The sequence below is a fragment of the Polypterus senegalus genome, chromosome 14, assembly GCF_016835505.1.
Source record: "Polypterus senegalus isolate Bchr_013 chromosome 14, ASM1683550v1, whole genome shotgun sequence".
In the NCBI taxonomy this organism is placed as follows: Eukaryota; Metazoa; Chordata; class Cladistia; order Polypteriformes; family Polypteridae; genus Polypterus; species Polypterus senegalus.
In genome coordinates this window covers 11,287,249-11,311,833 of record NC_053167.1, presented here as the reverse complement: position 1 = coordinate 11,311,833, position 24,585 = coordinate 11,287,249, and the positions used below count along the sequence as shown (strand labels likewise).

The window sequence follows — 24,585 nt, the reverse complement described above, 5'->3', positions numbered from 1 at the left end:
GCCAGCAGCTGATTGAGCAAAGAGGAGGTAAAAAAAACTGCATTTGTTTCCCATTGTATCACCGTTTAAGAGGGGTTTCAGAGGAGTGACCACGTCTCCTTGGAGTGCGTTAAGCCCCCCTCTTCACAACACAAGCAGGAGAGATGGGAGGTGGGGTTGGCAAGTGAAACAAACAGGGGGCTAAGCCCCCTAGTTCTTATATAAAAACGTCTACATATGGAAGTTTGTGTGTCTGTCCGGCCCGGAAGTGAGAGAGGTGGAGTTGAAGTAAGGACTCCACCTTCAAGGAAACAGAAAACTCGCTTAGCCACTAATAACACAAGCGGAGCCAGCAGATCAGAAAAACGAAACCTCACAAGAGAGATAAAGACACTTTGCTGCTATGGTATCCCTTTTACTTTTTCTCCTGCCGCTAATACACAAGCGAAGCGAGCACGTCTGCAAAACAAAACCTCTGAAGAAAGACAGTCACTTAGCCGTTAATGCATAAAAGATGCGAGCACGTCAGCAAAACAAAACCTCCTAGGAGACAGACACCCAGAGTAGTTCCTTTCAATAACCTGACATCTTTAATTTTCATTTTTTTTTCTGATGGTTTCAATAGTTTCTAGGACCCCGTGCTTTTTACAGCACAGGCTTACACAGCTAGTATCTTATACAGTATTTAACATTATCTACCTGCTATGAACTTTTTTTCTCAACCATTTGTATTTGTACACCATAAGAAAGACACCATATGAAATTCTGACAGATTTCCTATTTATGCATCTTCTTATAAATTGTCTTCATAGGATAATGTAAGCAATGGTAAAATGACTGTTTTGTGTTCATTAAACATTCCCAAAGCCCCCATAGCTATCAGACAGGCCATGCACAAGTAGATTCATGACAACATACACGGTGCAGCAAGGTAAAGCCTGTTCTGTCTGGCCAGTAAAGTTTACACATCATGGCAGTCATCAAGCTGTACAGAATTACTGTGAGCTACAATAAGGAAAAATTGCAAGGCCTGAAGTTTGTCTCACAGCTATACCATTGTAAGTAAAAGCCCTTCTACTAGCAGTTTTACACAGTTGTTTTGATCAGCTCCTAGAGGTACATTGTGGATTAATTTTTGTAACTGCACATTTTGGTGTTTTTTTTAACAATAGTCATAGTATTTGTGATGCCTATGCAATTTATTTTGCTATTGTTTTTTATTTTGGACACGATTTTGTATGGATTTCTTACCGGTGTCAACATCATTTACTGTGTTGATATGACCATTGCCTGTCAAGTCACAGAAATGCAATTTCATTTCCCTATAAAAGATGGTGGTGCACAGTTCACGTCATCCAAGATTTTGGATAAATCACAAACTCAATTTAATTCACTGTTCAATTGCTAGTTTTGGTTTTGAACTCCTGCTTAACATTTCTTGAACTTCACTTTTTATCTAGCAATTTGGTATTCTGAATTCTCAATCTCTTATTCTGACCTGACTACTCTTTTTGCCTTATCCTTTAAAACACCTTCTGCTAGTCCTATTATCCTACTTTTTCTCCATCATCATCCTGCATCCAAATAGGGTAAATAACCTGCTAGGACAACTTGCATCAAAAAACTGAATGGAATGCCAAGAGAAAAATTTCAAAATTGTCACAAAAGGGGCTACTGCTATTAAGATTTGCTGTGGGGAATTTTAGATGTTTTTCCATCAAAAATAGTATTATAAAGTCTTTGAATTTTCAATTCTAAAAATGGCTGGCTGTAATCTAGATAGCCATGTACACTGGTGTTAAAAGCTCCGCAACCACTAGGGTCTTCCCTGTGACTCCTTCATCTTAACAGCAGGCGTTGTTGCAGCAGTGAATTGTGTGACCTTTTTAATCTTTTATATATATATACAGTATATATATATATATATATATAGTCAGACATGTGAACTTAGGAGGCAGTCAACAATCCCTGAGGTGAGTGAAATATCGCGAGACAAGAGGTTGATATGTGATACTAATGCCTCTCTCTCTCTGTTTCATCAGACAAAAAGAAGAAAAATAACTCGCCTTCCACACTTCCTGGTTCCCAAGATGGCTTCCAAACGTCACTTCCACTTCTGACTCTGGATGATGACGCCACTTTCCAGCGCCTTTGCCATGACGTCACTTCCGGCTCCTTCTGATGATGTCACTTTCGTCTGAAAGTTATGACGTTATCTCCTGCCATGTACCATTGTAATTACTGTAAAGTACTTTTATCGTATTTTTGCCATTTTTGCATTCGTTGTCCACTTGACATTATACGGGGATGGTCCCCAACTCTTTTTCTCATTGTGGAAGATTCTTGTTTATTACAATATATACAGGGCCATTCAAAATGAAAGAGCAGATTTCAAAAATTCATTTCAAACAAACTGTATAAGACAGAAACATATTCCGCACATCACTGGAGAGAGGAAAGTTCAAAGTTTAAAAGTCCAGCTAAAAGTACCAGTGAATGCCACTGACTTCATTTTCATGAAAGATGGTGCCCTGCCCCATTTTCACTTGGAGGTCCAGCATTACAGGAACAACACCTTCCAGGACAATGGATTGGAAGAGGTGGACAACAAGATCTTGCTTATCATCTATGGACTCCCAGGTCTCCAGACCTTACCCCCTGCCATTTATATCTATTGGGGTACATTAAAGGAAGAGTGTTTGTTCCATCTATGCCTACTAATCTACATCGAATTGAGTAAGCTGTGAATTCAGGTAATAGGGACTAGTTGACTCGTGTGTGGCAAGAAATGGTCTACCATTTTGATGTTTGTGTCACTACACATGGTGGTTATGTTGAGTGCATGTAACCTCAAGGAGCATAAGACCAAACTTTGAACTTTCCTCTGTCCAGTGATGTGCGGAATGTGCTTCTGTCTTATACAGTTTGTTTGAAATACATTTTTGAAATGTGCTCTTTCATTTTGAATAGCCCTGTATACTGTATATATATATATAGTGATAAGAAATGCACTCCAGTCATCGGGTCTGGAACCGGAAGTGATGTCAACAGGACTGGAAGTGATGCTGAAGCTGACTTCGTCTAAGGTGCCGGAACCGGAAGAGACATCATCAAAGGTGTCGGAACCTGGCTGGATTTCCCAGGAATGGTCTGCAAGAAACTGAGATAGACAATCAGCACACCCTGTCACCCCCGGTCTGATGTGGTATTACAATTACTCAAGCCCTTTAGCTGCCTCCTACTCACACGTGTGTATATTTCTTATAAATATATATATATATATATATATATATATATATATATATATATATATATATATATATATATATATATATATATATATTATTAACATTATATGTTATATTATTAATAGGATTAATAGAATAATATAATAAATTATTATTATATATTATATATTATTATTAATGTTATATTAGTATATTCTTTATATATATATATATATATATATATATATATATATATATATATATATATATATATATATATATATATATATATATATTGTTTGCATTAAAGTCTGTTTTTAAAGCATCATAGCCTGCTTTTAAAGTATCACTTTGGATATTAAACTAACTCTGCAGGACAGAAGTGGGATTTGTAAACAGCAGGCACCTGTGGTCAGTAAGTTGAATTCCTAGGGGAGATATGGCTGGTAGACTACAAGTGTTTAGTAAGGTAGACTCACATATATCATCAAGATACACACAAGGTCTTGAAACAATTTATTTATTTGGGGTTTTCAAGTTGTTTCTATTCAAATCCCCTTGGTCTTATCGTCACCAGTGGATATTTTGAATTCAAAGGCAGTGTGGTGATCAGAGGTGCTTCCAGACAGCAAATGAGCTCTCTCTCTCTCTGAGCTCCTTGTTGACACTCAACGTTTACGGCATCCTTTGGATCTGGTGATGGAATAACATGAACAAGCTTGACTCCTCTGTCCTCTACTATGAGGTCTTTAAGCTCTGAACTTTTGGAATTCACAGAGGGCCATTGTGACCAAAAGTCATTCTCGTTTGTTATCAGGCTGTCGTTGCTTTATAATCCACTCGGCTCCTGGGTTGTTGTTGTACAAGTCTAAGAGAAAAGTGGTAGGATCCACACAGTGCTCCCCTAAAATAACAAAGACAAGCAAGCCTCAGCTCAGTTATACATGTCAGGGCCAGGGAGAGAACTGTCCTAATGGGCCCCGCATCAGCCTCACAGCCATTTAACAAACCTAACAGAACTAACAGAACATTATCAATGTGCATTTAGGAGCACTGCTAGCCAAATACAAAATATTGCCAAAACATTTTTTTTGGAACATTTCAAGCCAGGTGCAAAAGATTTAGACACATTTTGTAACAATGCAAATCAAAAAGAGCAAAATATCATTTTTACAGCATGTAAGACAAACTTTGTAAATAACAGGTTCTAAATTACTCTGCTAATTTCTGCAGAAGCGTTTGTATCTGCCAAGTCATTAATAAGATCTGCACAAGTCACTTACAATGCTAGCTCACATGCAATGGGCTGTTAAACGGTTCAGTCGTGAACGTCATTTTTAATCAGCTTCTGCTAGTGAGGAGAGAAACAGGCAAGTTTCGATCTACATGCAGTTTCTCAAAACTGGGAACTAAAATTCATTTGGCAGCCAGTTTCACAATTACGAAACTCACTACAAAGTTTTCAGGGTTTAAATGTCTTTTTTGGCAGAAAGCAAGGACTACTGCTCGCCGCAGCTTCATTGACACTTGTGTGTTTGCCTTTTATTTCATCTGCAGCTGTGCAAAGCATGTAATCTTCATCACACTGGTAAAGTCAGTTGTGTTTCTGCCTCACATTCACATTACTGTGGAGGAGTGCAGCAAATTTTTTTTCAGTATAATATAATGCATATTATCCACACAAAGACACATCAAAATACATTGCCATGCACATGACTGTGTTTTCTCCAAAGAAAAACTCAGCATTCTAAAAGTCGCAAACTGCCCCACATTAGCTGAGTATGTGCACATTTCCTGTCATCTGCACCCACTATAAATCATTTTTTAAATATTTAATGACGGGCACTTCCAGTCAGGAACTAAATGCCTTTCTTCTGTGTGAATGGTACGGATTTCACTAGAGACAAGACATCATTTATTTTGGGATTTTTTCTGTAAAGCAATACACTGAGTTTCTCTACAAATCCAGTTTTGTGCCAATCATTTTGTTCATCTCTACGCTTTCTCCTGGCTTCAGTGACTTGAAACATGCAAGAAATGCACAGAGTAACGTAAACACGTAACGTAAAATCTCCGAAGCTTCATTCCATGTGTAGCAGTGCTACCGTGGGGAGAACTTTACTTCCCAGCAGCCCAAGAGGGTTACCTGCATAGGATGGCAGAAACGGAAGTTGGGGCAGCTGGGGATGAAAGAGGCCAGCAGGAAAGTTTAAAAGGGAAGCCTGATGGTGCAAAAGGAGATCTGTGTTTTGTGTATCCTGTCCAATGTGTCGTCTGAAGAGTCGATTGTGCCCTGGATCATTTCACGTTAGATGAATGGACTGTCTCGTGCCTGCCTGTCGTGTTATAGTGGTCGATTAATTGTTGTGTGTTTTCAAAAGGAGCGCACCTGGAAATCTCACCCCTCGCCGCTCAGGACTACCGGTAGGACTGTTTCATTCATTTTCTACAGAAGCTGTTCTCGGGATTCTTATTTTCACACCATATCATTCCACCTGCTTTTGCTGTATTGGACTGTATAAGGACATTGTCTTGAGTGTTAAATTGTTGTGGTTTGTTTGTGTTTATTGTACATCGCCGTAAGGGGACTGGGGTGGGATTATTTAGTGTGTAGTTATATTTTGTTTATTAATTAATGTTTAATAAATTCTTTGTTTTATTACCTGTTGTGTTTTGTCTATGCTTGTGAGTGTGTGTGGGTCGAGCCAAGGCTGGGTTCGTCCCTGGATTCTCCACCAAAATTAAATAAATTCCAGATAGGATAGGACGATGAACCACCGCGCAGAGCAGCACAGGAGAATGACCAAACTCAAAAAGACTCAGGTCAAAGCTGGAGAAAGAAACAGCTAGAGGCCACTGTTTACAATCGAAGTTGGATTTGAAAACAGTCGCTAAACCTCCACCACAACCTGAATACCGCGAGGAATTAAAATATGAGCAGCCACACGGTAACAATTCAGAGAAGATGCTGGACTCACCAGGAAACAACCGGGTTTGCAGGGGCCCAGAGGTGGAATCGCCTGATCCGAGTTAAAAACAGGTACCAGCCAGGAGTCCACAGGGTCCTGGGAGCACCATGATTCAAAAAGGTGAGGAGCCGATCTATGTTGAGCTAGAAAAACTTTGGGAGATCGAGCCAAACAGGCCTCTAACTTCACCAACCACCCGCCGAGTTTACCTCTGTATCTGTGAGGTGGACCTTTAGCATGGTGGAGGAAAGCTGGTATTCCAGGAGGAAAATCTTGTCCTCCGTTGTTGAACTGTACAAGTTTTACAGCAGACAAATGAAGCTCCAGAAGTATTTGGCAATCATACACCAGTAGTGAGTTGACATTTTGCATGACAAACACAAAAATAACAACAAAAACATAAGCAAAATAGAGAGCGATAGATGACATGCCACACAAACTGGCACCATCCAGGTTAGGTTGAATGGTCTTCGACGGTGTGAATCTTAGCAGCACTGGACTGCTACACATGTACGGAATTAAGAAATTCAAGAGGTGTCCATGGATCTTTAAAAGTGGCACAGTATACCTTCATCACATACAGCTGGCACTCAAAGGCAGTTGTCAAACCACCAAATATTGTTATTGTTACATTTATGCGAAGACCTTCCTGGGCTTCCACCAGCCCAGGGCTTAGGGTCTCATTTGATCCCACATCCTCCCAGAAAACCCCCCATCTGGGTTACATGGCCCAGTATTTATTTTTGAAAATGCGTTGCCTTTCAGGGCAGAGTATCTCACAATTGAGTCAGTGGATTTTATTTTTAGCTACCTTAACTTTACCAGTATATTAGAACACCTTGCTGAGCCTAAATGGCTCTTTCAGATAGTCCACAGTGGTGAAAATTTAAGGTTACATTTTTAATTTCTATATTCTAATGAGTGTCACTGGAGAAAATATTTATGCTTAGACATACCGATATTTCCACCAACTTCATAAAGGGCAATTTCTGGCTTCTCAACAGATCCATTGCTGCAAGAAAAACATCCACATGTTAACCCGAGAGCTTCATGTTTGACTCCTGTAGCTGTTATGTTTAAGTAAAGAAAATCCTCACCCATTAACTATTTTCCCTGCACACAAGCAAAGCACTGGCCCACTTACCCGCACCCTGTGGCAGCATTGGCCTCCTGCGAATTCAACTGCTTGTGGTATTGTTCTAGAACATCTGCAGCCAGAGAGTCAACATTCAGCTCGATCTTTAAAACATCATTCTGCTGAAGGCCGGTCTGGATCTTCACTGTCCTGTGAGGCTGTGAGGACGGTTCACGCTGATTAGTGGGCTGCATCTAAAACACCTGCTACAGTGAGGGACAAGAGTCAGCTTCCAGTAGCGGATGAAAGAAACTGCCTCCATCTTGGAGGAAGCCACCCAATATTTCAATCCCTCCTGTAGCACATATCAAAAAGTGCAAAATGGTGGAACAATATAAAACAGCCCTTCCTCTAATCCATTCTGCAGGCAACAGGGAAGAGTAAAGCATAGACGTGGACAAATGTGTTGGCACCCCTCCTCAAAAAAGAAGATCCCACAATTGTCTCTGAAATAACTTGAAACTAAAAAAATGTAATTGGTACCCATCATTGTTTATTCTGTATTTAACAAAACTCAGAATTTGGTTTAGAGTTTTGATGCAACAGAATATTTCAAATAATAACACAAATGAAAATGAAATGGACAATAACGACGGGCCCCTTAACCTAATATTTTGTTGCACAACCTTCAGAAGCAGTCTCTGCAAATAAGCGATTCCTGTAGCTCTCAATGAGACTTCTGCACTTGTCCACATTTGGCCCACTCTTCCTGAGCAAACTGCTCCAGCTGTGTCAAGTTTGAAGTGGGTCTTCTCCAGACTGCATGTTTCAGTTCTTTCCATAGATGTTCGATAGGATTCAAATCAGAGCTCATGGAAGGCCACATCACAATAGCCCAGTGTTTTGTTCTTAGCCATTCTTGGGTGCTTTTAGCTTATGTTTTGGGTCATTATCCTGTTTGAGGGTCCAGGACCTGTGATTGAGACAAACCTTTCTGATACTGGGCAGTACGTTTTGCTCCAGAATGCCTTGAAAGTCATGAGTTTTCATTGTTCACTGCACAGACTAGAGGTACCCCATGCCAAATGCAAAAAAGAAGTCCAAAAATATAACAATAGGTATGGTGTTCTTTTCTTCGAAACCTTCATTGTTTTCGTCTGTGGACATGTGAGTGGATGTGAGTTGACAAAAAGCTTTGGTTTCTGTCTTATCTGTCCAAAGGACATTATCCCAGAAGACTGTGGCCTGTCAATACACATTTAAGCAAATTCCAGTGTGTCTTTTTTTATGTTTTGCTTTCGACAGTGGAGTTCTCCCAGGTTTTCTTCCATTGAGCCCACCGTCACTCAAAAAGTGACAGATGGTGCAACCAGACACTGATGAACCTTGATCTTGGTCTTCAGCTTGTATTTCTTTTTGAAGTTGTCCTTGGCTTTTTGTCTACCATTCTGACTATCCTTCTGTACATTCTGAGGTTGACTTTCCTGTTGTAGTTGCATCGATGGAGGTTGGCTACAACCCCATGAACCTTAAACTTCTTAATAACATTTGCAACTGTTGTCACAGGAACATCAAGCTGCTTGAAGATGGTCTTCTAGCCATTGCCTTTAACATGGTTGTCTATAATTTTTTTCTGATCTCCTCCGACAACTGTCTCCTTTGTTTCTCTGGCCAATGTTCAGTATGTTACCTAAGATGATGCCAAACAGCAGACTGATGACTTTTCTTCATTTAAATATGCTGAATTGCTGCTTGTAATACTAATTAAAGAAAAGGGCTAGTCTGAAAAATCGCCCTAATCCAACTATTTATGATCTTTTCTAGGGGTGCCAACAGACGTGTCCAGGCTATTTTAGAATATCTTTGTAGAATAAGTAATACTTGATCTCTTTTCACACTTGCTTTGCTTTACTCACTGGCATATTAAAAGCATTCAGGTATACATGGGACAACTGATTTTTATTTAATCACTTTTCAGGAGGCATACAGCACTTTCTTGAGCTAAAAGGGTACCAACAAATGTGTCCACGTCTGTAAATCCAATATTGTCCTATTGGTTAATTTTGGTTCACTATTTGAGCAAAGACTCGGGGGTTATGCTGTATATTAGGATAGCTGAGTCTTGTTTTCTGGCATTCACGCAGTATTTGATAATCACAGACAGTGGTGTGAACAACAATCTATGTTCTAACAAGAAGCAAAACTAGTTCATGAAACTCTCCTAGAGACTTGTGGGTGGCAAAATGGCTAGCAGAAGGAAGCACTAAGATACTTCAAAAGCACTTGTAGTGCCAACTGAAGCACATGCCCACTATATGTGACCTAGTGTTGCAAGGGATTTATTTCATTGCTCAAATAAGATCCATACCTCTGCTGAGCACTTTTGTGCCTTGTGCCGATCATTGTAGATTTTCTTCAGTAGATTTTTAATCCTCCTGTCATAGAACTGGTATCTGCGGCTGCTGTTTTCATTTAGCTTTCTCACCTGAGACATCAGGAAACAGGGAATCTGCAAATATGCCATCAAATCTTAGATAAGAATACATGTAGCACAACACTATTAATTTATGGAAGGAGGAAGCCTCCCTCTGCTTAGCTTACCAAGGTGCATTTTAGAGTTTGTTTCAAAAATTGTTCATTCAGTGTAAGCTTTTTGTGCACCTTTTTCATAAAAAATAGAAACATAAAATCTAGAAAACAATAATTCTATGTTCTGCATATGGAAATTTCAGTATTGTTTCAAATTGGTAAATATGCACATTTAAAGAGACATTGCAGGGTAACAGCATTCAAATGGAATGACTGAATGAATGAATGAATGAATGAATGAAAGTGCTGTGTGACATGATAAGGAAACTTACTGTCCACAGCAGATCTTGATATTGGAGTAGCAGCCTCATGATGTCTGCTGCCCTCTCCGCCAGCACTTTCTCACGTCCTCCACTCAGCTTGGTGTCTACACTCTTATGAAAGAAGAGGTTAGGTGCCATGATGGTGGAGACACTCCACAGGTTCATGCGGTTGGACTTCTCATGCAAAACCACTTTCCTCAGAAACTCAAGCAGGGCCTGCAGGGAGACAAATTACACACCAAAGTCATTTCAGAATAAATCTACACAGAGGTGATAATGTCAGTCAGTTGTATCAAGGATACAACCACAACTGGAATCCTATTAAGTGTCAAACTTTCCACAAATGGCATGTCTTCCTACAGTAAAACATACTGTATACTGAAAGGCAGATAACTTACAAAGTATTGAAAATAATGTAATAATCCATCCATCCATTCATTATTTAACAAACTTAATTTTAATTGAGCCTTGAATGCCAAAGTAGAATGGCAGGATTGGTCTCAAAGCAAGACCCAACTATATTCCATCATGGGCACAATCACACAGTCATGTTAGAGCCACTAAACAACCTGATCTCTGGGTTGTGTAATTAAAACACCAGATACAGTGAGAACTTGCATAGAGGCATGACTCAATCTCAGAACTCTGTAGTTGGGAAATTGGAGAACTAAGCTGATGTCATTCAAATACAAATCATGGTCTACAGTAATATCAACTCATGTATCCAAATCTGGATTGTTAACCATTAGTTTTCAGCATGTGTGGTAAGCACAAAACCAGACAAAAGGTAACTCCTTCCCTCACCTCTATAAGCTCTACACAGCCACTGAACCAAGCTTGGGACAGCCAAAAGGAAATGAAGTCAAAAGCCCAGGCTTAGCCAGATAAGCATCAATCTTTTATCGTGCTTCTCTTCTGCCATTACCCACACTAAAGAACTTCTCTTCCAGTACAGGATTTGCAATACTTCTGATACTCATAGCTTGTTCTCTGCTTTCACCTTTCTTCTCAGCATCCACCTCCACCTCCAACCTCCTTCATGAAATGTTAATGTCATGAGTGGCCAATTCTCATCACCCCAGCCAATTAGTCTGCTCCATCCAGAACAGAATTGTATACTCCAACATCCTCTTTAGTTGCCCCACTACCTAACATTAGACCCTTCCCCTTACATCTCCACCAGGCAATCTCTCCTTCACTCATTTCTGCTGTCACACATGTCATCAACACCTTGCTCAACTCAGGCTCTTTTCCTACTGTGTTCAAACAGGGCCTGATAACTTCACTTTTCAAAAAGCCCACACTTGCCCCATCTCAAGTGAGCAATAACAAACCAGTCTCTCTTCTCTCTTTTTTATCCAAAACACTTGAATATGCCATCTCTAACCAAGTTTATTCTTTTACCTAGAGAACAGATTGCTCAGTTCTAACCAGTGAAGCATCAAGAGGGGCCATTGCACTGAGATGCCTCTGCTGGCTCTTGTTGACTTGTTATGGCTGGCTAGACCTATCAACATGTCATCCATTCTCATCCTCCTTGATCTGTCTTCTGCCTTTGGCACTATTAACCACCAGATCCTCCTTGCCACCTTCTCTGCCCTAAGCATCACTGCAACTGCTCTCAGATGGTTAGAATGTTATCTCTTGGACATATCCTACTGTGTACCGGAATTGGAAAGATATTTAAGTTGCTTCTGGCAAGCATAGTGGTGCCCCAAGAATTAGTGATGGGTCTTCATCTTCTGTCCTTGTAAACCACCTCACTAGGCCCTATCATCCAGTCCCATGTATTCTCATACCAATGCTATGCCATTGATATGCAGCAGTACCTCCTGTTTCCTCCAGAAGATCATATGGCCTTAGCTAAACTCTTGTCTTGTCTCTCTGATATCTCAGTTTGTTCTTGAGCTTAACATGGCAAAGGCAGAGCTCATTGTTATCCCAGCCAATCCATCTGTTTAATGCCCTATGTCTGTAAAACTTAACTCATTATCATTAGGTCACTGTGCAACCTTAGGGTAATCCTTCACTGACCACATTGTAACTGTCTCCCATTCATTCTGATTCACACTGTTTAACTCCTGCAAGATCTAATGGAGTACGCAACACAACTTTTGGCCCTTGCATTGGTCTTGTAGCATCTTGACTACTGCACCTCTTACTGGCGGGTGTACCTAGATGCTCTACCAAGCCACTGCAATTTATTCAAAATGCAGCAGCACGTCTACTGTTTACCTGGCTGGGGTGTGAGCATGTCATTCCTCTTTTCAGGTCACTATACTGGCTCCCTGTAGCAGCAAGCATTACTTCAAATCCTTAATGCTTTCCTTAATGCTATATTGTGACAGATGGCCGAGGACCATCACCCACAGGGACGCCTGTAGAGTGGAAGGACCGGGAGAGAGGCAGTACCTTCCCCAGGACACAAGAGGGCAGCCCCTACCTCCTGGTTTGCATTGGGGTCATGGGACTGGAGCTTCAATCCTGTTGGAGACGGTGGCCACACCAGTGGGCGCTTGGACAATCCTAGAGCCTTGGACTGCAGCACTTCCACTATACCAGGAGTGCTGGCAGAAGAGAATCCAGGCGCACCTTGAGTGCTTCCGGGTGCCTATGCAGCACTTCTGCCACATCGGAGGTGCTGCAGGAAAATCATCAGGGTGCACCTGGAGCATATTCGGGTGCATTATAAAAGGGGCCACCTCAATCCATTCAAGGAGCCAGAGTCGGGTGGCAGAGGACACAGCTTGTGGAAGAGGAGTGGAGGCGGCAAAGGAAAGGAGAAGAATGTGAAAGAAACGACTGTGAGTTTGGGCTATTTGTGGTGTTTTGTGCTGTGTGCAGGAAAAAAAAAAAAAAAGTGTGTGTTTTGGGACATTCTGAGTCTTTCTATATGTATGTATGTGTGTGTATGTGTGTGTGTGTGTGAGACCCTGTAGTTAGGATTTGGCGGGTTGGATAATGGATAATGGATGGCTTGTGCCTCCTCCAGACCGCGAGGGGGCGTCCGTCCTGGTTAGGCAGGGGGCCTCGGGTACAGGGCTTGGAAGCCCAGCCCTGTAGGGACCCGTGGCCACCGCCAGGCGGCGCCCGGTGCCTAATATCCGGGAGCCCGGCACTTCCGCCACACCAGGAAGTGCCGGGGGGAAGACTTTGGGTGGCGCCCGGAGAGCCGCCAGGAAAGCAGCCGACACTTCCGCCACACTGAGGCGTGGCTAAAGAGAAGAGGCCGGAAACACCTGGGGCTCATCCGGGGCATTATTTAAGGGGCCGCCTCCCTCCAGTCATTTGGTGGAAGTCGGGAGGAAGTAGACGGAGCTGGAGAGAGGACAGGAGGCGGCCAGGACAAAGGCACAGAGACTGTGGGCCCTGGACTTTGGGGGATTCAGTGACAAGGGCGCTGGGGTTGTGAGTGCACGTGACATTTATATATTATTGTACATAGTGTAAATAAACAGTGTGTGGAGCAGAAAATGTTGTCCGTCTGTCTGTGCCGGGGCCATCGTTCACAGTGGCGTAGTCGGCAGGATACTCCGCCTGGTTCAAGGCGGGGACCTGCAGTAAAACAACAAATTTCTGTGAACGGCCCGGTGCAGCAGCGGACCCCACACACTGGCCGCGGGAGCGGCCCGTGCACAACCAGCGGGCGTTTCGCCCCAGAAACCGCCACCGGACAGCGGAATGGCTTTCCCCGGGTGCGAAGGAGGACCCGACATCGCCGGAGAGCAGCGGGCTCCGAAAGTCGCGCTGTCGGGACGGACAGCCGGGCCGGCGTCGCTACGCAAAAGGCCACACCGAGGCAAGGGCCAAGGCATGACGGGATCCGGGAGGTGAGTGCCCTGCCCTGCGATAATCGGCCCTCCGGGGTCGGTTGTGCTTTATTTTCCACAGGCAGGGACGAACCGGGTCCGCGTCCGTGGCAGGAGCGCGCCGGGCGCGGGCTGTCGGCAGCGGCGGCGGCAGCAGCAGAGAAGGCTGCGGTCGGAGCGCTGCGGCTCAAGGAATCGCCGCAGCCACAGCGGCGAAGAGCGCGTCTCCGCACTCGGAGCAGGGAGGCAAGATGGCGCGGGCCAGAGGTCCCGCCGCTGACAGGCACGGGATTGGCGGTGTGTCTTGCGTGCCCGCCGATGATTGGATAGAGGCGGGCCCAAGGAATGCCAGTCTCGTGTCAGAGAAGAACCCGATTGGGCCAGAGGGAGTGGCCCAGAGGAGGCAGGCGTCGCGTGGAGCCGATCAGCAGGTAAGCTCACCGACGTCTGTCTCTCTCTATCCACCAGCGGCTCGGCGCGTCTCGGAGGAGTCCCTTCGGCCCGTCGAGTCGTCATTTGAGGAGTTGCTGCGTGTTCTAGTCGCTCAGTGTGAGCAGCTGATGGAGAAGGCGGTCGCGTCGGGAGTGACACGCGTGAGACGGAGGAACGGCGCGGCGCTGGAACCGGAGGCAGGCAGAACACGGCGGGAGTGGTGAGTGTTGCCGTTCCCATAAAGCAAGTGGGGGTTCGCCGAACATGGCCGTGACTGTTTACAGGACGACCGGCTCTGAGTAGGCAACTTCCCAACAGCGGATGCGGCGGTGCAGACAGCTAGCGAGGCTGGGAGATCGAACACGCAAGGGCTGGTAGGATCGGGGCTGCTGAGTGCCCTGGGTCCTAGCGCCCTGCGCTTCAAGCCCGCAGCTGTCTCCTGTCGCTCTGCCTGGACGCAGACGGGGCTGGATTTGAGCTTTTGCTGTGCTCAGACCCAGACCGTCAGCGCGTCCAAGAGAAGAAGGAGGAATTGAAGGGTGAATGCCGATTCCTCCGATAGGAGAGGACCGCGCTGGAGTGCGCGTCCGGAGAAGGGCCGTCCTCTGGATGGACAGAGGAGATTCCTGGCGGCTGGGCGAGCTGCCTGCAAGAGCGGTGCAGCGCCAAAGAGCGGATGGGCATGGAACCGGCGGCGGAGGCCTTCAGCAGGCAAGTTGGGGACTGTCGGAGGGGCAGGAGCACGGTCAGTCGGAGACCGGCGGCGCTGGGGTGAGTGTCCTGGCTGTGCTTCTGGCCCTCTGTTTCTTTTTCCTACAGGCCCGAAGCCCGGCGGCGCTGAGGCCGGCGTTGACAGGGACCTGCCCTCCTGGAACGGGCCGCTCTGCGGGAGAGCTCCACGCCGGGAGGCCTATGGTGACCCAGCTGGGGGGGACAGCGGGGGCGAGAGCGGTGCAGACCACTGGAGCGCGTTTGCGGCGGTGGGGGTGCCGAAGACAGATGTCCCAGGGTGCCGTGTTGGACCCTGGGGACATAGTAGGACCCTCGCTGGGGACGTGCTGCCCTTTCGGGTTGTGCCGTTCGGACCCACGTGTCCTCGCTAGCGGTGGGGCACTGTAGTCCCCGGCCGGTGCTGGTGCCCGGCCGGGACGCCCAGGAGGAGGAGAGGAGGGCTTGTGCCTCCTCCAGACCGTGAGGGGGCGTCCGTCTTGGTTGTGTAGGGGACCACGGGCACAGGGCTTGGAAGCCCAGCCCTGTAGGGACCCGTGGACACCGCCAGGCGGCGCCCCGATGCCGGTTTACCCTGTGTGGTCTTTGGCCGGGGATGGAGCCCAGCCGGGACGCCTTGGAAGACCGGAGGAGGGCGTGTGCCTCCTCCAGACTGAGTGGGGGCTTCCGTCCTGGTTAGGCAGGGGCCTCGGGTACAGGGCTTGGAAGCCCAGCCCTGTAGGGACCCGTGGCCACCGCCAGGCGGCGCCCGGTGCCTAATTATCCCGGGAGCCCGGCACTTCCGCCACACCAGGAAGTGCCGGGGGGAAGACTTTGGGTGGCGCCCGGAGAGCCGCCAGGAAAGCAGCCGACACTTCCGCCACGCTGGGGCGTGGCTAAAGAAGAGGCCGGAAACACCTGGGGCTCATCCGGGGCATTATTTAAGGGGCCGCCTCCCTCCAGTCATTTGTTGGAAGTCGGAAGGAAGTAGACGGAGCTGGAGAGAGGACAGGAGGCGGCCAGGACAAAGGCACAGAGACTGTGGGCCCTGGACTTTGGGGGATTCAGTGACAAGGGCGCTGGGGTTGTGAGTGCACGTGACATTTATATATTATTGTACATAGTGTAAATAAACAGTGTGTGGAGCAGAAAATGTTGTCCGTCTGTCTGTGCCGGGGCCAGCGTTCACAATATATATATATATATACACAGTATATACACACCTTGGTATACGTCCGCTTTGGAAATAAGTCCAACTTGGTATACATCCTGTTTGAACATGAAACATTTTACTTGTTATACGACCTTTGTTTGGAATACAACTCGTGTGCTACCCTTGTTTACCTCTCTCTCGAGACAAAGCCACGACTGCACATTAGCGTCAATACAGCAGTTGCTAGCATTCAGTGAACAACCCGCGTGCTACCTGTTGTATATGATTGTTCAATGATGATTTTGTCCATTGCTTTATGTTCAGGTGTTAATTGCTATGGTCTGCATCTTTTGAGACGTATGACTGCGGGAGGGGTGTGGTTTGGAAGGCACGCTGTATGGACAGTTGGTTAAACATGGTTCAAAATAAACAGCATTCGAAATGTTATTCTGAGTGTGTCGCTACTTCAATCTAGAGAACACTACACTACCTTTGTTTACCTCTCTTGAGACAAAGCCACGAGTGCCCACAAGTGTCAGTATGGCAGTTGCTAGCATTCAGTGAACAACCCGTGCTATAACTCTGTGAATTTTCATGTGATTTTGTGTTTTTTCGTGTAAATTAGAATTGATTATTGAAAAGCATGAAGGCATGCGTCTGCTGCATATTATATGCCAAGAACGATGGTATCTATGATTGTGAAAAACAAAGATGTAATTAAAAAGTAAATTGAGGTTAAATTTTCATTTATTTCATCTAATTGCTTTTGTATTAATGTATTTTAGTATTAAGCAGTGTTTAAATTATTTTATACAACCCCATCAATGTATAATATGCCAATAACAATAGGATTTTTATTTCATAGTAATGTATTAATCATTTTCCCTTTTTTTTCTTATGGAAAACATTCAAGTCAAAGGATCTGGAATGGATTAAGGACGTATACCGAGGTACCACTGTGTATATATATATATATATATATATATATATATATATATATATATATATATATATATCCATCCATTGTCCAACCCGCTGAATCCAAATACAGGGTCACGGGGGTCCGCTGGAGCCAATCCCAGCCAACACAGGGCACAAGGCAGGAACCAATCCTTGGCAGGGTGCCAACCCACCGCAGGACACACACAAACACACCCACACACCAAGCACACACTAGGGCCAATTTAGAATGGCCAATCCACCTAACCTGCATGTCTTTGGATTGTGGGAGGAAACCGGAGTGCCGGAGGAAACCCACGCAGACACGGGAGAACATGCAAACTCCACGCAGGGAGGACCCGGAAGCGAACCGGGTCTCCTAACTGCGAGGCAGTAGCGCTACCACTGCGCCAATATTTATATATATATATATATATATATATATATATATATATATATATATATCAGGTAGTCCCCAGGTTACGACATCCGACCTACGACTTATGAATGGGGCTGCAGTAAATGCCGCTCCGTCATCTTCGGTGGGGTACGTTGCAAGCAGTGGCTGGACGGAGGCTGGAGTGGGGCAATTTCTCTGCTTGCGCAGTGTAGTGTCCCTCAGGCGGCTCCCAGCAGCAAGTTGTTTCACTGCCCACCACCACACACGGCTGCCCCCTTCGTACTCGGTGGGTGGCTGGTACTGCTGCAGGCGGTGACCTGGTTGTGGCTGAATGGAGGCCCTTGAGGGTGAACGGGGCGGCAGGGGGGTAGCATTGTAGTGTGCCTCGGATGGCTGACTGTTGAATGGGGGCGGTGGTGGGCGATTCACTACCCACCTTTGGCCACGCCATCTTTGTTCTCGATGGGCAGACGCTGCAGGCAGCATACTGTAGTGGAGGTGACTGTGAGGTGGGCTGGTGACGAACCGCCTCTCTCCACCCCCATTCATTCTCAAAAGCAAGCCTGCTTGTGCTGTTACGCACATAGCAGGAAGTTGTCTCTTGTCAGTACATCAGACGTGTTGACGACGGGTGCCTTACTGCTGTGATAGTGTGTACAGTGCTGTGCAGAAGAGCGCATCTTAACCTTTTGTCTTCACTCTTCAAGAATGTCTCTGAAACACAAATCTGATGCAAGTGCTGGTGATACAGTAAAGAAGAGAAGAACCATCACATTGGAAAATAAAGTAGAAATAATAAAAAAGGCCAGAGAGAGGTGAAACTCCATCATTCATTGGCAGAGCACTTGGTTACAGTCGGTCAACAATAGCATTTATTAAAATAATGTACCTGTTCCGACTTACATACAAATTCAACTTAAGTACAAACCTACAGTCCCTATATCTATACATTGTCACAGGAGGCTGGGGGCCAGACCAAGCCAGGACGCCTGGAAGGACTGAGAGGTGGTCTATACATTCCCTGGGCCATTGGGGGCAACCGCCCTGGATGATGAGGGGACCATTGGGACGAAGCAAGGAGGCTCAAACCCACTGGGTTTCTGCCACACCTGGGAAGGTGGAGGAAGGACCTTCCAGGGATGCTCGGAGTGCTTCTGAATGCAAGGGCAGGACTTCCATCACACAAGAGAGTAATCCCGGAAGAACGTCATCACACACCTGGAGCACATCTGGATGGAAATAAAAGGGGCTGCCTTCCTACAGTCGGGGAGCTCAACCCAGTCTTTTCTTTCTGGTGGAACGAGATGCCCACCTCCACCCGAACTGCTAATTTCATCATTGTGTTTCAGAAGTGTTTGAAGATTTTTTTTTGTTATGTGAATATCTTTCTAGTAGATAAGAAAACTTTATCTAGTCTTGCATCATGCTGTTCATGTGTGATGGTTAATACTGTAACTTTGTCCTTATTTCACAACAGTCTCCAGACTGCTGTTTGCTTGATTAGGTTGACCTCTTTTGATAATCAGTTTTGGACTAAAGGCATCTGCTAATTTAGTAAATGTAAGTTTAAATGTAAACATAATCTGCCACAGTATCCTGAGAATATGATTTCAACAAAATACATACCCAATCAATCCATTCAGCCCTCCATTTTCAGCTTTTTACATTCCAGGGTGAGAGATAGACAATATTTTTGCAAGAAAATCTAGGTGCAAGGCAAGAGCTTCTTCTGCCAGAGGCCACTTTCATACACATACCCAAACTCACAAATATAAGGCCAAGTTACACTTGACATTGAACCTAAGAAGTATATCAGTAGGATGTGGGAGGAAACAGGAGTACACAGAGGAAACCCATAGAACCAGTGAACAGGCAATGGTTGAAACAAAGTACCTGGAGTTGAAAGTAGAAGTGCTAATAAGTGCAGTGCCATACCATCCCTTCTTTTTACATTAAAAAGTGGCTGGGAGTCTGACCTGTCCTAGCAGCATTAGCACAGTGTATGAACAGAATACAGAAAAGGAAAAGTCCATCAAAGGGCCTCCTTGAATACACATCCAGATTTACTTATACTAGGGTAATTTAGAGATACCAATTACAATTGCACAGTATCTCAGGGATACCAGAAAACTCACACAAACAAAGGTAAAGTACACAAACTCTGCACAGACATTAATTGAGCAAGTCTCAGAAGCTATGCAAAAACAGGAACAACCCCTGTAAACCCCATCCTTAACACCCTAAGACCCAGTGAATATTCTGGATTTTAACTGCATCCCCCTCAAGCAAACCTCTTCTAAACATGTGTAACTGCCAACCCAAGAAAGACAAAATTTTCCACAGAGCCCATTTCCTAGAAAATAGTGAATAAGTCTATCTACAAATGGCATGATTGTGTCACTGCCTATTTGAAACATTAGCCTCTTTACTTCTGTGCAGTTTAATATCATCTCTTCAGATTAGTCACTAAATGTTTGCCAATTTCATGTTCTGGAGGGGACAAGACAACCGCAAGTCATTTTCATTAATGCTGCTTATCAGTACAGTTTTTTGTTTTCGTTGTCCCAAATACTTCCACCCAATTTTACAACAGACACCTTACCAGGAGAATGCTCAGTGAGTAACATATGCTCAAAGCATCTTTACACAAGGTAAGAGTGCAGGATAATGTCAGAAATGTTCTGCCCACATACCTTTAGGGTGTTTCTGTTGGGATCTGGCAAGAGAAGCACAAGAAGGTTGAGAACGTGAAGCCTCTGCTGCAGATATGGAATGTCTGCAAAAAAAAAGGTCTAATGAATATGTATCCCCAAAGTGAACATAAGTTTTGATGGGTATGTGGATTCTGTTTATGAGTAGCATCTCTATCATGTACTCCCTGTCATTCACATATTTCTACATAACTTCTGTTCATCCACTTTTAAGCATGCTTGATCCAATTTGGAATTAAATAGTGTCTTTCCCACAAGCGTTGAGTACAAGACAAGAAATGATCCTGCATCGTTTAGGTCAATTTCACTTAAACTGAGCCAATTAACAATTACTCTAGTAGGAAATCCCTGGAAACCAGAGGGTCCTGAGGCTGTGAGGCAGCACTCCTTACCAATTTGCCACAATGAACCCAAAAACATCCATTTGTTAACACCATTACAAGGAAACTGGAACAAATCTTTCTTGCTTACCACCAACAGCACTGAAAGTGTGAAGATACTCTGCAGTTAACAAAGGCACTGGCAGATCACGTATGAATTTCTTGAGAAGTGCAGCTCCATCATTGGGATTCACTTCCTCCCACTTGAAAAGCCCTAAGTAGAAAGTGTTCTCTAGTCTCTGCTGCAAACTCTGTAAAAGAGGTGTTACAAATATAAAACAAATGAATCAGTGTGCACATAACTGTATTTGAAAGTAAATACCTATCCACTTCCTTAAGGTTTCATTTTACACTCACCTACTTCCATCCTGCTACAGCTTTATATCCTCTCCTACGCAATTTTGCCATTGATTCCTATAACTGTATTTAAAATGCAAACCTGTTCCATTGTAGTGACAGCTCTGCCTAAGTGGCCTAAACAGGTAACAAAAATGCAAGCTCATTATTTGGTGATGTATCTGCAGTCTGACAGTGCAAGACTCTGGCCTCAGTCCTGGGTGGAGGATAAGCCATTTTAGATATTAAAGGCAACAGTATCTTTCACTGTGGTAAAGTTAACTGACATTTACATGTAAACTGCGTGCTTAACTTTTCTGCCGAACAAATAACATATCTATCTATCTATCTATCTATCTATCTATCTATCTATCTATCTATCTATCTATCTATCTATCTATCTATCTATCTATCTATCAGCCTTGACAGGGCTCTTGACCAATAAATGGAGAGTTCAGGTCTTCAATTGCAAAGTGTGATCCCATTTGAATGCATTTTCTGTTCGTGCATTGTTTTAATATCCCAGAAGTATGTATTTTAAAAACACATGCATGCATTTTGCCCATTTAAGCTAATTGGATGGCATGATGTGTAGATTATGCAATATGAGATTTTTTCATAGATGTTTTTGATCTTGTTTGCTGTTGTCCAGTGGTGGTCTCCACAGACACTCATGCTATCAAAATCTTTGTATCTGCATTCTCAATGAAAATATGAAATTAAAAACTTTACTCTGCCATCACTACAAATCACATGGGGTAAGTAATATATAAAAAATCTTTTTTGGTGGAATATTCTTTTAAACAGGAAATATTTGCCTGTGTCACTTTTGGGCGAGCCTAAAATATAAAAAAGAGTAGTAGTTGTAGTAGTATTAGTTGTAGTAGTAAAAGTAGCAGTAACCTTAAGCCTATCCTTCTGATGAGTTAGTTAGAATTGCCAAGTCTGTATACTGTGTTGTCTCCCAATTAGGATGTCCATTCAGTGTACGTTTATGTAAACTTCAAAATCTAGTCACAAACACTGAACACTTGCTTAATAAATACAGAGAAATACAGGGAAATCCTGGAGAAAAAACCTAATGCAGTATGCAAGAAAAGTGCTTTGAGAGAAAATTTGATTTCCAGAAAGACAACAATCCCAAGCAAAGAGCCAAAAGTCTTAAAAATGACAATGTTAATGCCCTGCATCGGCCAAGTCCAGATCTCAGTTCAGTTGAGAATTTGTGGCTCTGTTTGAAAAAGGCTGTTCACTCATGATCTCCATGCAACCAGACAGAGCTTAAGCCATTTTGCAAAGACATTGCAGCGTCCAGATGTGCATAGCTGGCACAGTGCATCTACTAAATACTGATTTGAAGGGCATGAATAGTTATACAATCAATTATTTTGTTTTTTATATTTGTAATTAATTTAGACAATTTTTCCCAGATCTGGTTTGACTTTGACATTAAAGAGTCTTTCTGTTGATCAGTGTCTAAAAATCTAAATTGAATAAACAGTGATTTAATGTTATATAACCATAAAGGGGTGAATATTTTTATAGGCTCTGGATCTAAGGCCCAAGAGTTGGTTTATTGTTGTATAGCCAGGACAGAATCTGCATTGGTGAACCTGATGTTAGGTTCAATTATCAGAAGAAGTTTTTACTCCAATACTCAAGTGTAGGTTCTTACATTCTGGAGCTTTCCTGTAGCCTGTATCCAACAACAGCCCATTCCAAATGTTTTATGTCAGATTTAAGGGAATTCACTCTGTAATTTAGCTATTTAAAAGCCTTTTTACTAAAACTTTAGGTGGGAGCTTTTAATCTTGCCATTAACCTTGTACAACGGTAAAACTAAGAGGAGGAAGATAATCTACAAGATTTGTCACAAGTTTGTTAGGACATAATGATACTAATCAAACATTATAATCTTTTTAGACAGTAGCATGCCATGCAGAAAAATGTCTCTGAATTGCTTCAGATAAAGGATAAAATCTTCCTAATCTGGCTGTAGGAGAAACAGGCCAATGCAGTTCAAGGCTGCTTTATTCAGGTGACCCCTTTCTTTAGTCAAGGATACTCAAAGTATTTAGGACTCTAAAAACAGAAAGGGCCTAGAAGGTGTCACAAACGTGCACACGGGTGGCAGTCGAGCTTAACTAAAGAGAATGATAAGCCGGAATGGGGGTTAACGATGAGTACTAATGCCTATTCTTCTCCCTCTGCAGACCCTCAGAAAAAAAGTCTTCCTGATACCCTCACCCCAGCCTCCAGTACTGACCCCATTTCCAGCCCCGAAGATGATCTCACTTCCATCTCTTAGCCTAAAAACATGCCATTCCTCTATAAAGCCAACATACTGCCTAATACAGTTAAGGTCAGTTGTGGATTCTGGTAGACTCAGTCTGTTAATACTACTCATTCTGTTGTTTTCTTACTAATATTGTTCAAGTAAACGGAGTGGCTATCCCAAATGTTTTCTTCTTATTACACAGGGTATGTAAAATTCCAAGCAGCATACCTTAATCCTGGACTGGGAGCCTGATACTCTCAGAATACCTTCTGAATCCAGGGCTTTTTCTTCCAGGAAGGACAGCATCTGTAAAATGAAAAGTCCCCATCAGAGTCACTGGCGGTGCTTGAAGTGCTAACACAATACCAACACTTTCTTGAACAGCAAAGCCTATTAGCCTAATAATCTCTAAAGTCTCTCACTTAAATGTGTCACCTTTGACCATTAAGAGTTGGGAAGGATGAGGATTCATTATCATATCTAACAGGCTGCTTCAAAAATAAAACTATGGGCCCATTATCACTTGACTTTCAAACTGTAGTCTTTGTATTACTCAAAAAGGATGTTTGGGGTTCATAATGGATGCAGTTCAAAGAATTAAGCTTTCAGTTTTAAATGCAATTGTTCTGTCATCCCTGTATCTTTTTAGGTGGTTTCGTATTTAATGTGTGTAGCACCTACTGTGATAGCCATGTCTGTCTGTCCACCTGAGACAACTCATTTCCGTGTTGACCAATTTTGTTCAAAGGTGGCATACTTATTCTTCTTGGAAATTTGTCAAGACCGTTCAGTTTTCATTGTGACATCTCAAACAGAACACCCTGTACAAAGTTTTGAACTTTCAAAATCTCTCATTGAAAAGAAAAGTCAAATCTGCAAATGTGTCTATCTTAAAATGGAGACACATTCTGTGCAACTTAAAGTACGAATTCCTTTGCTGTTTCAGTTTTACCTTGACAGCAGTTACACCAACTTGTAAACTTCTCATGCATTCCTGTTTTAAACCTAGCTTTTTAGCTTCAACTGACAGCAAACAGATCCCCAATACAAGTTGATGAAACATAAGCAGACTGTGTGCACAGGTAGAAGGCGTTCTTATGAGCGGACACAGACGGTCTGGTGAACAAGCAAACCTGCAATGGCAAGTCCAGCTGGGTGCCTGCAGAAACCTCTGCATCAGCAAATTGTTTCTTTTTTAAAAATTTGTAATAACTTTATTTCAAGAAAGCAACATAGTATACAATCAAGCAGATACAATTTGCAGAACATATAACAAATACAAACAATAACAAAGTAAGAATTCAACTCCCAGCAAATTGTTTCTGCTTTCTTGCAAC

General features: G+C 43.6%; 1 protein-coding gene across 1 annotated transcript in view; it reads right to left on the bottom strand.

The window, feature by feature from the left end:
- Positions 1–3,721: 3,721 nt before the first annotated feature.
- The window catches only part of LOC120515059 (rho GTPase-activating protein 40), a 56,532-nt gene continuing 35,668 nt past the window's right edge, over positions 3,722–24,585 (bottom strand). Inside the window, exons 8-15 of the mRNA XM_039735772.1 lie at positions 23,477–23,554; positions 20,726–20,885; positions 20,237–20,319; positions 10,112–10,318; positions 9,619–9,759; positions 7,320–7,468; positions 7,132–7,187; positions 3,722–4,110 (exon numbers count right to left, since the gene is read on the bottom strand). Of these exons, the coding sequence (XP_039591706.1) occupies positions 4,004–4,110; positions 7,132–7,187; positions 7,320–7,468; positions 9,619–9,759; positions 10,112–10,318; positions 20,237–20,319; positions 20,726–20,885; positions 23,477–23,554 (981 nt within the window). The 3' untranslated portion in view covers positions 3,722–4,003. The remainder of the gene's footprint in view (positions 4,111–7,131; positions 7,188–7,319; positions 7,469–9,618; positions 9,760–10,111; positions 10,319–20,236; positions 20,320–20,725; positions 20,886–23,476; positions 23,555–24,585) is intronic.